Source organism: Salmo salar, chromosome ssa14, assembly GCF_905237065.1.
Source record: "Salmo salar chromosome ssa14, Ssal_v3.1, whole genome shotgun sequence".
Taxonomy (NCBI): Eukaryota; Metazoa; Chordata; class Actinopteri; order Salmoniformes; family Salmonidae; genus Salmo; species Salmo salar.
Window position 1 is genome coordinate 81,077,624 of NC_059455.1, and position 17,250 is coordinate 81,094,873.

Genomic DNA, 17,250 nt, shown 5'->3' on the forward strand with positions numbered 1-17,250 from the left:
CTGGGTTAGGGTCTACTGGGAGAGCTGGGTTAGGGTTGACGTCTACTGGGGAGAGCTGGGTTAGGGTCTACTGGGAGAGATGGGTTAGGGTTGACGTCTACTGGGAGAGCTGGGTTAGGGTCGACGTCTACTGGGAGAGCTGGGTTAGGGTCTACTGGGAGAGCTGGGTTAGGGTCGACGTCTACTGGGAGAGCTGGGTTAGGGTCGACGTCTACTGGGGAGAGCTGGGTTAGGGTCTACTGGGGAGAGCTGGGTTAGGGTCTACTGGGAGAGCTGGGTTAGGGTCGACGTCTACTGGGGAGAGCTGGGTTAGGGTCTACTGGGGAGGGCTGTGTTAGGGTCGACGTCTACTGGGGAGAGCTGGGTTAGGGTCTACTGGGGAGAGCTGGGTTAGGGTCTACTGGGAGAGCTGGGTTAGGGTCGACGTCTACTGGGGAGAGCTGGGTTAGGGTCGACGTCTACTGGGAGAGCTGGGTTAGGGTCTACTGGGAGAGCTGGGTTAGGGTCGAAGTCTACTGGGGAGAGCTGGGTTAGGGTCTACTGGGGAGAGCTGGGTTAGGGTCTACTGGGAGAGCTGGGTTAGGGTCTACTGGGAGAGCTGGGTTAGGGTCGACGTCTACTGGGGAGAGCTGGGTTAGGGTCTACTGGGGAGAGCTGGGTTAGGGTCTACTGGGGAGAGCTGGGTTAGGGTCTACTGGGAGAGCTGGGTTAGGGTTGACGTCTACTGGGGAGAGCTGGGTTAGGGTCTACTGGGAGAGCTGGGTTAGGGTCTACTGGGAGAGCTGGGTTAGGGTCGACGTCTACTGGGGAGAGCTGGGTTAGGGTCTACTGGGAGAGCTGGGTTAGGGTCTACTGGGGAGAGCTGGGTTAGGGTCTACTGGGGAGAGCTGGGTTAGGGTCGACGTCTACTGGGGAGAGCTGGGTTAGGGTCGACGTCTACTGGGGAGAGCTGGGTTAGGGTCTACTGGGAGAGCTGGGTTAGGGTCTACTGGGAGAGCTGGGTTAGGGTCGATGTCTACTGGGAGAGCTGGGTTAGGGTCTACTGGGAGAGCTGGGTTAGGGTCTACTGGGGAGAGCTGGGTTAGGGTCTACTGGGAGAGCTGGGTTAGGGTTGACGTCTACTGGGGAGAGCTGGGTTAGGGTCTACTGGGAGAGCTGGGTTAGGGTCTACTGGGAGAGCTGGGTTAGGGTCGACGTCTACTGGGGAGAGCTGGGTTAGGGTCTACTGGGAGAGCTGGGTTAGGGTCTACTGGGGAGAGCTGGGTTAGGGTCTACTGGGGAGAGCTGGGTTAGGGTCGACGTCTACTGGGGAGAGCTGGGTTAGGGTCGACGTCTACTGGGGAGAGCTGGGTTAGGGTCTACTGGGAGAGCTGGGTTAGGGTCTACTGGGAGAGCTGGGTTAGGGTCGATGTCTACTGGGAGAGCTGGGTTAGGGTCTACTGGGAGAGCTGGGTTAGGGTCTACTGGGAGAGCTGGGTTAGGGTCGATGTCTACTGGGAGAGCTGGGTTAGGGTCTACTGGGGAGAGCTGGGTTAGGGTCTACTGGGGAGAGCTGGGTTAGGGTCGACGTCTACTGGGGAGAGCTGGGTTAGGGTCGACGTCTACTGGGAGAGCTGGGTTAGGGTCTACTGGGGAGAGCTGGGTTAGGGTCGACGTCTACTGGGGAGAGCTGGGTTAGGGTCGACGTCTACTGGGAGAGCTGGGTTAGGGTCTACTGGGGAGAGCTGGGTTAGGGTCTACTGGGGAGAGCTGGGTTAGGGTCTACTGGGAGAGATGGGTTAGGGTCGACGTCTACTGGGGAGAGCTGGGTTAGGGTCTACTGGGAGAGCTGGGTTAGGGTCTACTGGGAGAGCTGGGTTAGGGTCGACGTCTACTGGGGAGAGCTTTCTCTAAGGCTATATCCACCTTTCTCTAAGTCTGTATCCACCTTTCTCTAAGTCTATATCCACCTTTCTCTAAGTCTATATCCACCTTTCTCTAAGTCTATATCCACCTTTCTCTAAGTCTCTATATCCTGAAACAAAACACTGGTGGGTAGGGAGTGGGAGAGATGGCTCAACAGCCACCGGCATCACAGCTTGCTACCCCCACCTCTTACACAAAGACAGACATCCTATCTCCAGCTCAGGGAGACACAGTGAAAGTTAACGACCATGTAGCTATGTAGCCAGTGGGCCCTTCTCCTTCTAGCTCTGAAATAAAACCCTCTCTTCACCTCCAAACCACATACTCTCCCTTTATTCTGCCTGACACCAACACTTGCATTTAACAAATGTACTGTAGATGTAGTGATGTACTGTGGGCCACCTGGACAAACTGCTTGACAACCACATTTTGTATAGAGCCAAGGTGCTGGTTGGACAGCTACACTGCTGAGGGTTTGCACTGGGTTAATCTGGATCCTACCTGGTAGGATCCAAGCACCTGATTATCTTATACAAACTGTGGGGACCATGCATACAATGCTGCTTGAGACTCTGGGTGCATCTGAAATGGCACCCTATTCCCTATATAGTACACTATTTTGACCAGGGCCAATAGGGTGTTGGTCAAAAGCAGAGCACTATATAGGAATCCCGAGTGGCGCAGCGGTCTAAGGCACTGCATCTCAGTGCAAAAGGCTTCACTACAGTCCCTGGTTCAAAGCCAGGCTGTATCACATCCGGCAGTGATTGGGAGTCCCATAGGGCAACGCACAATTGGCCCGGAGTCGTCCGGGTTTGGCCGGGGTAGGCCGTCATTGTAAATAAGAATTTGTTCTTAACTGACTTGCCTAGTAAAATAAACACAAATAAAAGGAATAGGGTGCCATTTCAGACACAGTTCTGCCTCTGTTCTAATGGTCCAATACATTGCTTCATCCATAGTGATATAATAAGAAGAGGAAGCTGAATCAGTGATACAGTGTAACAGTTAGCATAAACAGACAGATGGGTGATAGATGTCAGCCATACAAGACTAGAGGACAGGAAGACGGAAGACATTACTGGCAATGAGCCATGCTAAGACTGACACTACATCACTGTCATGTTTTCAAACCCTTTCCTTCTCTCTCTCCATCTCCCTTCCACTCTTCTTCTACTTGTCCTTTTCAACTCTTCTCCCTATCCCCCTCCCAATCTCCTTTTCCATGCCTCTTCTCCCTCTCCTCTCCGTCTCTCTCTCTCCTCTCCACATTTCTCTCTCCCCGTCTCTCTCTCTCCTCTCCACGTCTCTCTCTCCTGTCCACGTCTCTCTCTCTCCTCTCCACGTCTCTCTCTCTCTCTCCTCTCCACGTCTCTCTCTCTCCTGTCCACGTCTCTCTCTCTCCTGTCCACGTCTCTCTCTCTCTCCTCTCCACGTCTCTCTCTCTCCTGTCCACGTCTCTCTCTCTCTCCTCTCCACGTCTCTCTCTCTCCTGTCCACGTCTCTCTCTCTCTCTCTCCACGTCTCTCTCTCTCTCTCTCCACGTCTCTCTCTCTCTCTCTCTCTCCACATCTCTCTCTCTCTCTCTCTACGTCTCTCTCCTCGTCTCTCTCTCTCCTCTCCACGTCTCTCTCCTCGTCTCTCTCCTCTCCTCGTCTCTCTCTCTCCTCTCCACATCTCTCTCCTCTCCACGTCTCTCTCTCTCTCTCTCCTCTCCACGTCTCTCTCTCTCCTCGTCTCTCTCTCTCCTCTCTACGTCTCTCTCTCTCTCTCTCCTCTCCACGTCTCTCTCTCTCTCTCCTCTCCACGTCTCTCTCTCTCTCCTCTCCACGTCTCTCTCTCTCTCCTCTCCACGTCTCTCTCTCTCTCTCCACGTCTCTCTCTCTCTATCCTCTCCACGTCTCTCTCTCTCTATCCTCTCCACGTCTCTCTCTCTATCCTCTCCACGTCTCTCTCTCTCTCTCCTCTCCACGTCTCTCTCTCTCTCTCTCCTCTCCACGTCTCTCTCTCTCCTCTCCACGTCTCTCTCTCTCCTCTCCACGTCTCTCTCTCTCCTCTCCACGTCTCTCTCTCTCCTCTCCACGTCTCTCTCTCTCCTCTCCACGTCTCTCTCCTCTCCTCGTCTCTCTCTCTCCTCTCCACGTCTCTCTCTCTCTCTCTCTCCTCTCCACGTCTCTCTCTCCTCTCCTCGTCTCTCTCTCTCTCCTCTCCACATCTCTCTCTCTCCTCTCCACGTCTCTCTCTCCTCTCCACGTCTCTCTCTCTCTCTCTCTCCTCGTCTCTCTCCTCTCCACATCTCTCTCTCTCCTCTCCACGTCTCTCTCTCCTCTCCACGTCTCTCTCTCTCTCTCCTCTCCACGTCTCTCTCCTCTCCACGTCTCTCTCCTCGTCTCTCTCTCTCCTCTCCACGTCTCTCTCTCCTCTCCTCGCCTCTCCCTCCTCTCCTCGTCTCTCTCTCCTCTCCTCGTCTCTCTCCTCCTCTCTCTCTTCTCCACGTTGCTCTCTCGCTCTCCTCTCCATGTCACTCTCTCTCTCGCTCTCCTCTCCGCTCTCTCTCTCTCTCCTCCACGTTGCTCTCTCGCTCTCCTCTCCATGTCACTCTCTCTCTCGCTCTCCTCTCCGCTCTCTCTCTCTCCTCGTCTCTCTCTTCTCCACGTTGCTCTCTCGCTCTCCTCTCCATGTCACTCTCTCGCTCGCTCTCGCTCTCCTCTCCGCTCTCTCTCTCTCTCCACGTCCCTCTCTCTCCATGTCTCTCCTCTCCACGTCTCTCTCTCTCCATGTCTCTCTCTCTCCACGTCTCTCTCTCTCTCTTCTCCACGTCTCTCTCTCTCTCCACGTCTCTCTCTCTCTCTTCTCCACGTCTCTCTCTCTCTCTTCTCCACATCTCTCTCTCTCTCTTCTCCACGTCTCTCTCTCTCTCTTCTCCACGTCTCTCTCTCTCTCTTCTCCACGTCTCTCTCTCTCTCCTCTCCACGTCTCTCTCTCTCCATGTCTCTCTTCTCCACGTCTCTCTCTCTATCCTCTCCACGTCTCTCTCTCTCCATGTCTCTCCTCTCCACGTCTCTCTCTCTCTCCTCTCCACGTCTCTCTCTCTCTCCTCTCCACGTCTCTCTCTCTCTCCTCTCCACGTCTCTCTCTCTCCTCGTGTCTCTCCCGCTCCTCTTCTCCCTCTCCATGTGTCTTTCCCTCTCTCCCTCTCTCTCTCTCCCTCCCTCCTCTTTTTCTTCTCCTCCCTCTCCTCTTTTCCCTCGCTCTCTCCTCCATCTCCTCTTCTTCTCCCTCTCCTCTTCTTCTCCCTCTCCTCCCTCCTCTTCCTCTTTTCCCTTTATCTCTCTCCCTCTCCTCCCCTTCTCCCCTCTTCTCCCTCTCCTCTTCTCTCTCTCCTCCCTTCTTCCTTCTCTCTCTACCTCTCTCCCTCTCCTCCCCCCTCCTATTCTTCCTCTTTTCCCTCCCTCTCTCCTCCCCTTCTCCCCTTCCTTTTCTCTCTCCCATCTCCCCTCCCCGATAGTTGACTACTGACTGACACATGGCATGCTGAAGCATATGCTCAGTGACAACAGGGTGCTTTAAATTCACATGTTGTGTTTTCCATGCAGACAAAGAAAGCCACTCAAAGTGGGAGTCTGGCTAGAAATGGAATTGACTGCTACAGGTCCCAGCCTCCATTATCAGCAGCTGCTCAAGCAATCTGGTCAGCTGTGGGTTCTATGGGCGACATGTGAAAGGGAGCTGAACCCTGTGGTTGTGAAACACGCAACATCTACATGCAAACAAACAAAAAAAATCACACAGTTACACACACAGTTACACACACAGTTACACACACAGTTACACACACACAGTTACGCATATGTGCAAACACATAGACACACACACAAACTAAGATAAACTAACACAAACTAAGACAAATATGTGCACACACACACACACACACACACACACACACACACACACACACACACACACACACACACACACACACACACACACACACCATTCCGCAGGGGAAACAAATCTTGCAGCTCCCCTACTACAGTATCATGGTAATGTCCCTATCATCTGTCACAGATAGGTTTCTAAAGGTTACTACTCGTTATGTGGAGAAATGCCACTTCTCTGCGAGGCGTTGTGCCCTTTAAAAGAGCAGAGCTTGCTGCATTGCACAGAAAGATAAACGACAACCGTTCAAGCAAAACAAGAGGGGGGGGGGGGGCACATTGGAGGTGGTTAACACCAGGCATCAAAACTATAAAGATGTAATCGGTATGAAATCTGTCACTCTGTAGTTTGGAATGTTAATGATTTCAACACAATTCTCTATGGCATCACAACAGGCAGGCTACACAGCACAGTCAGTCAGTCAGTCAATATTAAACTAACAGAAAAACAACAACCGACTAGCTAAACACTCTTCTGATCGGCCTTACACAGGTAGATGGCGAGGATATGGAATAAGGTGGGAGGAGGAGAAGAATAAGGTGGGAGGAGGAGAAGAATAAGGTGGGAGGAGGAGAAGAAGAATACGGTGGGAGGAGGAGAAGAAGAATACGGTGGGAGGAGGAGAAGAATAAGGTGGGAGAAGGAGAAGAATAAGGTGGGAGGAGGAGAAGAATAAGGTGGGAGGAGGAGAAGAATAAGGTGGGAGGAGGAGAAGAATAAGGTGGGAGGAGGAGAAGAATAAGGTGGGAGGAGGAGAAGAATAAGGTGGGAGGAAAAGAAGAATAAGGTGGGAGGAGAAGAAGAATAAGGTGGGAGGAGGAGAAGAATAAGGTGGGAGGAGGAGAAGAATAAGGTGGGAGGAAAAGAAGAATAAGGTGGGAGGAGAAGAAGAATAAGGTGGGAGGAGGAGAAGAATAAGGTGGGAGGAGGAGAAGAATAAGGTGGGAGGAGGAGAAGAATAAGGTGGGAGGAGGAGAAGAATAAGGTGGGAGGAGGAGAAGAATAAGGTGGGAGGAGAAGAAGAATAAGGTGGGAGGAGGAGAAGAATAAGGTGGGAGAAGGAGAAGAATAAGGTGGGAGGAGGAGAAGAAGAATAAGGTGGGAGGAGGAGAAGAATAAGGTGGGAGGAGGATAAGAATAAGGTGGGAGGAGGAGAAGAATAAGGTGGGAGGAGGAGAAGAATAAGGTGGGAGGAGGAGAAGAATAAGGTGGGAGGAGGAGAAGAAGAATAAGGTGGGAGGAGAAGAAGAATAAGGTGGGAGGAGGAGAAGAATAAGGTGGGAGGAGGAGAAGAATAAGGTGGGAGGAGAAGAAGAATAAGGTGGTGGGAGGAGAAGAAGAATAAGGTGGGAGGAGAAGAATAAGGTGGGAGGAGGAGAAGAATAAGGTGGGAGGAGGAGAAGAAGAATAAGGTGGGAGGAGAAGAAGAATAAGGTGGGAGGAGGAGAAGAATAAGGTGGGAGGAGGAGAAGAATAAGGTGGGAGGAGAAGAAGAATAAGGTGGTGGGAGGAGAAGAAGAATAAGGTGGGAGGAGAAGAATAAGGTGGGAGGAGGAGAAGAATAAGGTGGGAGGAGGAGAAGAAGAATAAGGTGGGAGTAGGAGAAGAATAAGGTGGGAGGAGAAGAAGAATAAGGTGGGAGGAGGAGAAGAATAAGGTGGGAGGAGGAGAAGAATAAGGTGGGAGGAGAAGAAGAATAAGGTGGGAGGAGAAGAAGAATAAGGTGGGAGGAGGAGAAGAATAAGGTGGGAGGAGGAGAAGAATAAGGTGGGAGGAGGAGAAGAATAAGGTGGGAGGAGGAGAATAATAAGGTGGGAGGAGGAGAAGAAAAAAAAGTAGAGGAAGTTCGGAGTTAGTAGTTAGTAGTAGTACCTGCAGCCCAGCACATGGGGAAGAGGCTGCAGCCAGGACTGGTATCCATGTTGGTTGGTCACCCTGCTCTCTCTCTCTCAGGTCCCACGGCCGGCCAACACCCAGAGTTCTCACAAACCCGCATGGAGGCCAGGGCTTCCACCTTCCCCCTACACCACACTAACCCTTTACCTCCTTACCAAGTAACACCAACCTCCCCCTACACCACACTAACCCTTTACCTCCTTACCAAGTAACACCAACCTCCCCCTACACCACACAAACCCTCTACCTCCTTACCAAGTAACACCAACCTCCCCCTACACCACACTAACCCTTTACCTCCTTACCAAGTAACACCAACCTCCCCCTACACCACACTAACCCTTTACCTCCTTACCAAGTAACACCAACCTCCCCCTACACCACACTAACCCTTTACCTCCTTACCAAGTAGCACCAACCTCCCCCTATACCACACTAACCCTTTACCTCCTTACCAAGTAGCACCAACCTCCCCCTACACCACACTAACCCTTTACCTCCTTACCAAGTAGCACCAACCTCCCCCTACACCACACTAACCCTTTACCTCCTTACCAAGTAGCACCAACCTCCCCCTACACCACACTAACCCTTTACCTCCTTACCAAGTAACACCAACCTCCCCCTACACCACACTAACCCTTTACCTCCTTACCAAGTAGCACCAACCTCCCCCTATACCACACTAACCCTTTACCTCCTTACCAAGTAACACCAACCTCCCCCTACACCACACTAACCCTTTACCTCCTTACCAAGTAACACCAACCTCCCCCTATATCACACTAACCCTTTACCTCCTTACCAAGTAACACCAACCTCCCCCTATATCACACTAACCCTTTACCTCCTTACCAAGTAGAACCAACCTCCCCCTACACCACACTAACCCTTTACCTCCTTACCAAGTAACACCAACCTCCCCCTATATCACACTAACCCTTTACCTCCTTACCAAGTAACACCAACCTCCCCCATACAACACTAACCCTTTACCTCCTTACCAAGTAGAACCAACCTCCCCCTATACCACACTAACCCTTTACTTCCTTACCAAGTAACACCAACCTCCCCCTACACCACACAAACCCTCTACCTCCTTACCAAGTAACACCAACCTCCCCCTATATCACACTAACCCTTTACCTCCTTACCAAGTAACACCAACCTCCCCCTACACCACACAAACCCTCTACCTCCTTACCAAGTAACACCAACCTCCCCCTACACCACACTAACCCTTTACCTCCTTACCAAATAGCACCAACCTCCCCCTACACCACACAAACCCTCTACCTCCTTACCAAGTAACACCAACCTCCCCCTATATCACACTAACCCTTTACCTCCTTACCAAGTAACACCAACCTCCCCCTACACCACACAAACCCTCTACCTCCTTACCAAGTAACACCAACCTCCCCCTACACCACACTAACCCTTTACCTCCTTACCAAATAGCACCAACCTCCCCCTACACCACACTAACCCTTTACTTCCTTACCAAGTAACACCAACCTCCCCGTCTACGCCGACCCACAATGCTCCTAATCCCCTACACCTAGGGCCAAGTCAGATCCACACAGCCCCAGTTCACTCTACCCACTCCCCCAGTCTACTCCACCACTCAACCCCTGGTCCAGAGACAGCACTAGGGTCTGGGACAGGAGGGGGAAGGGGCTCCAAGAGAGAAACACATCCAAGACATCCAGAGTAAGAGAGGGAGTCCCAGCCAAGTGCTGGCCCAGTTTTCAGCCCTGAAACAGGGGCACGAAGAACAAGGTGGATCAACACTGTGTTGAGGTTTTTAGCCCCTCCACTGTGAATATACAGCTCATTTGTTCTGCTGCTTCTGTCCCGGTGGAGAAATCCACAGTAGTTCTGTCTGGCTGGCTGGCTGTCCGTCCGTCCGGCTGACTGGTTAGCGTTGCTAAGCCTCCGGCTGAGAGCCTTCCCCCAGAATACTAATCCTAGCCCAGGTGCCCCGCAACCAACTCCTGCCGCCTCGCAGGAGAGGAGAACAGGAGAGCAGAGAACAGTAGTCCAAAACAACACAACTCCACACCGCTCGCTTCACTTTGTACTCATTCTGAGGATAGAGACCAGTGTGCTAAACTCACCTGAGGAAGAGTGTATGACAGGGTGTGTGCAGAGAGTGACAGTGTGAGTGACAGAGAGAGTGACAGAGAGAGAGCGTAATAATGGGGGGAGAGAGAGAGAGAGAATGTAAGAATGGGAGGAGAGTGAGAGGCAGAGTGACAGCAAGAATGGAGAGAAGGATATGGAGAGACGGAGAAAGCAATTGTTTCAGGTTGAATGAGAGGAAGAACCAGAAAAGACAGAAGCAGACTGTGTACTCCACTCCCTCAGTCAGAGAAGTGGGTGTGGGGAGAGGAGCAAGTGCAGAGAGAGAGAAAGAGAGAGAGAGAGAATCCTTCTTTTGCTTTGGCAATGTAAACATATGTTTCCCATGCCAATAAAGCCTTAAAATTGAAGTGAATAGAGGAGGGGCCAGGGGGTTAGTATTGGCCTCATTAATATGCTAATCTGAGCCTAGGTTCTATTCAGTCCTCCAGCCCACTGCTGTTTACCGAGCCCCAACCCCCTCCTCCTCCGGCCAGGCAGGCTGCAAATCAACACTGACCCTGGGTCCGCTCCACTCTACCCCCACACCACTCACTACTAGAGGAGGATGTGTGTGTGTGTGTGTGTCAGGGTTTCTGTTAGGAAAATGTGACGCCGGACAACATGACCGGGCAGATTTTATTTACCAGCCATTTGATAAATTTACAGGACCCATATGCATTGAGTGCATAACCTATTAATTAGGGTGTCCACCCACAGAAACCACATGTAGATTATGGTAATACATCCAGAACATGCAACTAATGTAATGAAGCAGCCAACAAAATTTCATTTTCAAACATTTGCCAAAATGCAATTTGCAGGAAAACACCATTCTAAACAGCGCACTTAGGAAAACACCATTCTAAACAGCGCACTTAGGAAAACACCATTCTAAACAGCGCACTTAGGAAAACACCATTCTAAACAGCGCACTTAGGAAAACACCATTCTAAACAGCGCACTTAGGAAAACACCATTCTAAACAGCGCACTTAGGAAAACACCATTCTAAACAGCGCACTTAGGAAAACACCATTCTAAACAGCGTGCTTTACATCGGCTTAAAGATTAACTTCGTGTTAATCCAGCCGCTGTGTCAGATTTCAAAAAGGCTTTACGGCGAAAGCATACCATGCAATTATCTGAGGACAGCGCCCCTCGTAAAAAAGCATACAAACATTTACCAGCCAAGTAGATGAGTCACGAAAGTCAGAAATAGCAATAACATTAATCACTTACCTTTCATGATCTTCATATGGTTGCACTCACAAGACGCCCAGTTACACAGTAAATGTTTGTTTTGTTTGATAAAGTCCCTCTTTATGTCCCAAAAACTCAGTTTTGTTGGCACGTTTTGTTCAGTAATCCACTGGCTCCAAAGCAGTCACAACAGGCAGACGAATACATCCTAAAAGGACCAGTAAAGTTCGTAAAAACATGTCAAATGATGTTTATAATTAATCCTCAGGTTGTTTATTGTCTTTATAATCAATAACATTTCAACCGGACAATACCGTTTTCAATAGAAAGGAAAAATAACAAACGGCACGTGAGCGCGCCCAAAACAGGTCTGCATACTTCCTCTGTCCTCTGACCAAAATGGCTTTTTACTCAGCGTTTTTCAAAATAAAAGCCTGAAACCATGTCTAAAGACTGTTGACATCTAGTGGAAGCCATAGGAACTGCAATCTGATTCCTAACCCATTGGATTCTCTATAGGCATTGAGTTGAAAAACAGCCACATGAAAATAATTTCACTTCCTGGATGGATTTTTCTCAGGTTTTCACCTGACATATCAGTTCTGTTATACTCGCAGACATTATTTTAACAGTTTTGGAAACTTTAGAGTGTTTCCTATCCAATACTACCAATTATATGCATATCCTAGCTTCTGGGCTTGAGTAACAGGCAGTTTACTTTGGGCACGCTTTCATCCGGAGGTGAAAATACTGCCCCCGACCCAAGAGAGGCTAAACTAGGATGGGCTGCTAATATAACTAGGATTGTGTCTTTGGCTTCTGGACAATAAAAGAAAGTTAAATGAAAACCAATAGAACAGGACAGAAATGGCACAGCGGTAGGTCCAATAGGGAAGTAGATGGAAATACATTCACCAAAATTATATAATTACTCCTGTCTATACAGAAATAGAGAAAAAAAGAGGTAGAGAGAGACAGAGAGAGAGAGAAAATGGCAGAGAGAGAGAGAAAATGGCAGAGAGAGACAGAAAGAAATTGAGAGAGACAGCGAGAGAAGCAGCAATACGCATCCATTGGAAGAAAGAATCCCTGGCAGTCCCTGATAAGGCCAGAGCATTAAGGGCTAACCTTTGAGATGATCTGAGACCCCTGGCAATCTGCATAGAGGAAATACCATGATGATTTCATTTTCAAAGTCTCAAACCTCAATGTAGTTAATTACAGTGAGATGGCCCAGAGGGGATGTCTAGGACACGGAGTCTTCGTCTCAAATGCTTTACATGAGAACACAGCTCCAGTCTCAAGTGGCACCCTGTTCCCTATGGGCCCTGGTTGAAAGAAGTGCACTACATAGGGAATAGGGTGCTAGTTTGGACACATTTGCTGCCTATAAGGCTCAAATACTATCCATAGACACAACTTGAGGTAAACCGCCTTCATTCGAATCATTGCTATGTTTTTACTGACATGACAAGTTAAGAGTTTTTCTATTATTCTTTGAAGAAGAACACAGTTCTTTGCCTTGATGACTTCTTTGCACACTCTTGGCATTCTCTCAACCAGCTTCACCTGGAATGCTTTTCCAACTTTGTTGAAGGAGTTCCCACATATGCTGGGCACTTGTTGGCTGCTTTTCCTTCACTCTGCAGTCCAACTCATCCCAAACAATCTCATTTGGGTTAAGGTCAGGTGATTGTGGAGGCCAGGTCATCTGATGCAGCACTCAATCACTTTCTTCTTGGTCAAATAGCCCTTACACAGCCTGGAGGTGTGTTGGGTCATTGTCCTATTGAAAAACAAATGATAGTCCCAATAAGTGAAAACCAGATGGGGGATGGCGTATCGCTGCAGAATGGTGTGGTAGCCATGCTGGTTAACCTGTTGGGGCTAGGGGGCAGTATTTGCACGGCCGGATAAAAAACGTACCCGATTTAAACTGGTTACTACTCTTGCCCAGAAACGAGAATATGCATATAATTAGTAGATTTTAATAGAAAACACTCTAAAGTTTCTAAAACTGTTTGAATGTTGTCTGTGAGTATAACAGAACTCATATGGCAGGGCAAAACCTGAGAAGATTCCATACAGGAAGTGCCCTGTCTGATAATTTGTTCTCCTTCTGTGGCATCTCTATCAAAAATACAGCATCTCTGCTGTAACGTGACATTTTCTAAGGCTTCCATTGGCTCTCAGAAGGCGCCAGCAAGTGGAATGACGTCTCTGACGTCTCTGCAGTCTGCAGGCGAAAAACAGCAGGAGCTTTTGTGAGTGGTCAGGCAGGGAACAATGACACTGGAGTGCGAGTCCACGAGAGGACTCCATGTTTTTCTTTCAGTCTTTGAACGAATACAACGTCGCCCGGTTGGAATATTATCGCTATTTTACGAGAAAAATCGCATAAAAATTGATTTTAAACAGCGTTTGACATGCTTCGAAATACGGTAATGGAATATTTAGACATTTTTTGTCACGAAATGCGCTCGCGCGTCACCCTTCGGATACTGACCTGAACGCACGAACAAACAAAACGGAGGTATTTGGATATAACTATGGATTATTTCGAACCAAAACAACATTTGTTGTTGAAGTAGAAGTCCTGGGAGTGCATTCTGATGAAGAACAGCAAAGGTAATCCAATTTTTCTTATAGTAAATCTGAGTTTGGTGAGGGCCAAACTTGGTGGGTGTCAAATTAGCTAGTCGTGATGGCCGGGCTATCTACTCAGAATATTGCAAAATGTGCTTTCGCCGAAAAGCTATTTTAAAATCTGACGCCGCGATTGCATAAAGGAGTTCTGTATCTATAATTCTTAAAATAATTGTTATGTTTTTTGTGAACGTTAATCGTGAGTAATTAAGTAAATTCACCGGAAGTTTGCGGTGGGTATGCTAGTTCTGAACATCACATGCTAATGTAAAAAGCTGGTTTTTGATATAAATGTGAACTTGATTGAACAAAACATGCATGTATTGTATAACATAATGTCCTAGGAGTGTCATCTGATGAAGATCATCAAAGGTTAGTGCTGCATTTAGCTGTGGTTTTGGTTTTTGTGACATATATGAATGCTTTGAAAATGGCTGTGTGATTATTTTTGGCAGGGTACTCTCCTGACATAATCTAATGTTTTGCTTTCGCTGTAAAGCCTTTTTGAAATCAGACAGTGTGGTTAGATTAACGAGAGTCTTGTCTTTAAAATGGTGTAAAATAGTCATATGTTTGAGAAATTGAAGTTATAGCATTTATGAGGTATTTGTATTTCGCGCCACGCAATTCCACTGGCTGTTGACTAGGTGGGACGTTTAGGTTAAGTGTGCCTTGAATTCTAAATATATCACTCACAGTGTCACCAGAAAAGCACCCTGTGGGACCTTATATGTGACTCGTTTCAGGAAACTAGGAGTATGTCACACATCACTACTTCACAGGAGAGCCTTTTGAACATAATTCTTTTTTTTATCAAAATGCCTTATTGGCAGAAATTCCTTCTGGAACATGTGAACTTTCATGTGCCTTAATAACAAACTTGTATGCCATCTGTAAATATGAATAAAATTGTTAAATTATGAACTAGTTGGTTTTGCCACAGAAAAAGCCAGTAGCCATGATTGGCTGAGATAATGAATGGGCTGGACATCCCGAGTTCAGATTGGTCTGCCATGAAGAATGTTTCTGTCTATAACATGAGCTGCTCAGTATGTGTAGTATTTCAGCATTTCTACGGCAGCTTTTTTGAAAAATATATCATGAATAACCACAAAAGTGTTGATACTGCTCTCCACTTTCCGGAGGACGATCGTGCCATGCTGACTCTCTTTGACTCTGAAAATGAATCAGACAAGGAGGAAATCGCTGATTTAGGTAAAAACATCGTCACTGAACCAGACTTTGTAGAGTCTTCTGAAACGGTGATCAACAGTGTTGTCACGGAAGACGTTGACCCAAGTTTTGAATTCAGTGGAATGGCCGGTGAAAGCAGAGTAAGATCGCTAAGGAGATGGAGACTGGTTGCACAGAGTTGCAAAGAAAAAGCCATATCTCAGACTGGCCAATAAAAATAAAAGATGGGCAAAAGAACACAGACACTGGACAGAGGAACTCTGTCTAGAAGGCCAACATCCCCGAGTACTATTTAATGAAGTTGCCAGTTGAGGACTTGTAAGGCATCTGTTTCTCAAACTAGACAATCTAATGTGTACTTGTCCTCTTGCTCAGTTCTGCAACGGGGCCTTCCGCTCTTTCTATTCTGGTTAGAGCCAGTTTGTGCTGTTCTGTGAAGGGAGTAGTACACCGCATTGTACGAGATCTTCAGTTTCTTGGCAATTTCTCGCAAGGAATAGCCTTCAGTTCTCAGAACAAGAATAGACTGACGGGTTTCAGAAGAAACTTCTTTGTTTCTGGCCATTTTGAGCCTGTAATCAAACCCACAAATGCTGATGCTCCAGATACTAAACTAGTCTAAAGGCCAGTTTTATTGCTTCCTTAATCAGAATAACAGTTTTCCGCTGTACTAACATAATTGCAAAAAAGGTTTTCTAATGATCAATTAGCCTTTTAAAATGATAAACTTGGATTAGCTAACACAACGTGCCATTGGAACACAGGAGTGATTGTTGCTGATAATGTGCCTCTGTATGCCAACGTAGATATTCCATAAAAATCTGCCATTTCCAGCTACAATAGTCATTTACAACATTAACAATGTCTACACTGTATTTCTGATCAATTTGATGTTATTTTAATGGGCAAAAAAAATGGCTTTTCTTTCAAAAATAAGGACATTTCTAAGTGACTTTTGAACGGTAGTGTATGTAAATGAGATATTTCCATATTTAATTTTCAATATATTTCCAAAAATGTTTTCACTTTGTCATTATGGGGTATTCTATGTGTGGTTGGGTGAGAAAAACATATTGAATCCATTTTGAATTCAGGCTTTAAGGGGTATGAATACTTTCTGAAGACACTATGTGGCATCACAGACTGGCCCCTGTGGGTGAGTTAGAGTTGAAGGCAGAGATTTATGCTGCCAGTTAGTTTAATCATTGTCTGCTTACTGAGCAGACTGCCAATGAAAGGAGAGGGGGTGGAGAACAGAGACGGAGAGAGGAGGAGAAGAGGAGCAGAAGAGAGGAGCACTGCCTGGCTGCTCCATCTATGGGTATTCATGTAGACTGGGCCAGCATCCCAAATGGCACCCTATTCCCTATGGTTCCTGGTGGAAAGTAGAGGACTGTATAGGGAACAATGTGCTATTTGGGACATAGTGGATCAGGGGGACAGAGAGCCCCAGAAACAGCCGGGGCAGACAGACAAAGGGGCTATGACTGAACCCCATTCAGCTATTCAGAGGCTCACATCACATCCGGTCCACTGTTCCCAAACAAAAGCCTCTCACCCACCCCTCCTCCCCGCTCCCTTGTCCATATTCCAATAGCAGGAGCCTAAGCCGGGGCACGTGTTACCAAACCATACAGACACCAGGCTGGGACATGTGTTACCAAACCATACAGACACCAGGCTGGGACATGTGTTACCAAACCATACAGACACCAGGCTGGGACATGTGTTACCAAACCATACAGACACCAGGCTGGGACATGTGTTACCAAACCATACAGACACCAGGCTGGGACATGTGTTACCAAACCATACAGACACCAGGCTGGGACATGTGTTACCAAACCATACAGACACCAGGCTGGGACATGTGTTACCAAACCATACAGACACCAGGCTGGGACATGTGTTACCAAACCATACAGACACCAGGCTGGGACATGTGTTACCAAACCATACAGACACCAGGCTGGGACATGTGTTACCAAACCATACAGACACCAGGCTGGGACATGTGTTACCAAACCATACAGACACCAGGCTGGGACATGTGTTACCAAACCATACAGACACCAGGCTGGGACATGTGTTACCAAACCATACAGACACCAGGCTGGGACATGTGTTACCAAACCATACATGGCTGGGAGCAGTGGGTGAGAGTAGGCCCACACAGAAGCACGGCCATAAGGTTCAGTGGAGCATGAAATCATCATCTGAATATGTTACTGGTCTTGGTTCTAATAGAGAAGACACTGGAAGACATACTGTAGGGGTCTATACGACCATGGTTAAATACATACTGTAGGGGTCTATACGACCATGGTTAAATACATACTGTAGG

General features: G+C 48.0%; 1 protein-coding gene across 3 annotated transcripts in view; it reads right to left on the minus strand.

Moving 5' to 3' along the window:
• The window catches only part of LOC106570401 (focal adhesion kinase 1), a 206,316-nt gene that overhangs the window by 108,796 nt on the left and 80,270 nt on the right, over positions 1–17,250 (minus strand). The window contains exon 1 of one of the 3 annotated variants that reach the window (XM_045694850.1): positions 7,717–9,002. The exons of the other annotated variants lie outside the window; for them this stretch is intronic. Within the exon in view, the coding sequence (XP_045550806.1) occupies positions 7,717–7,765 (49 nt within the window). The 5' untranslated portion in view covers positions 7,766–9,002. Of the gene's footprint in view, positions 1–7,716; positions 9,003–17,250 lie in introns of those variants that run through there. 3 annotated transcript variants of the gene reach the window in all.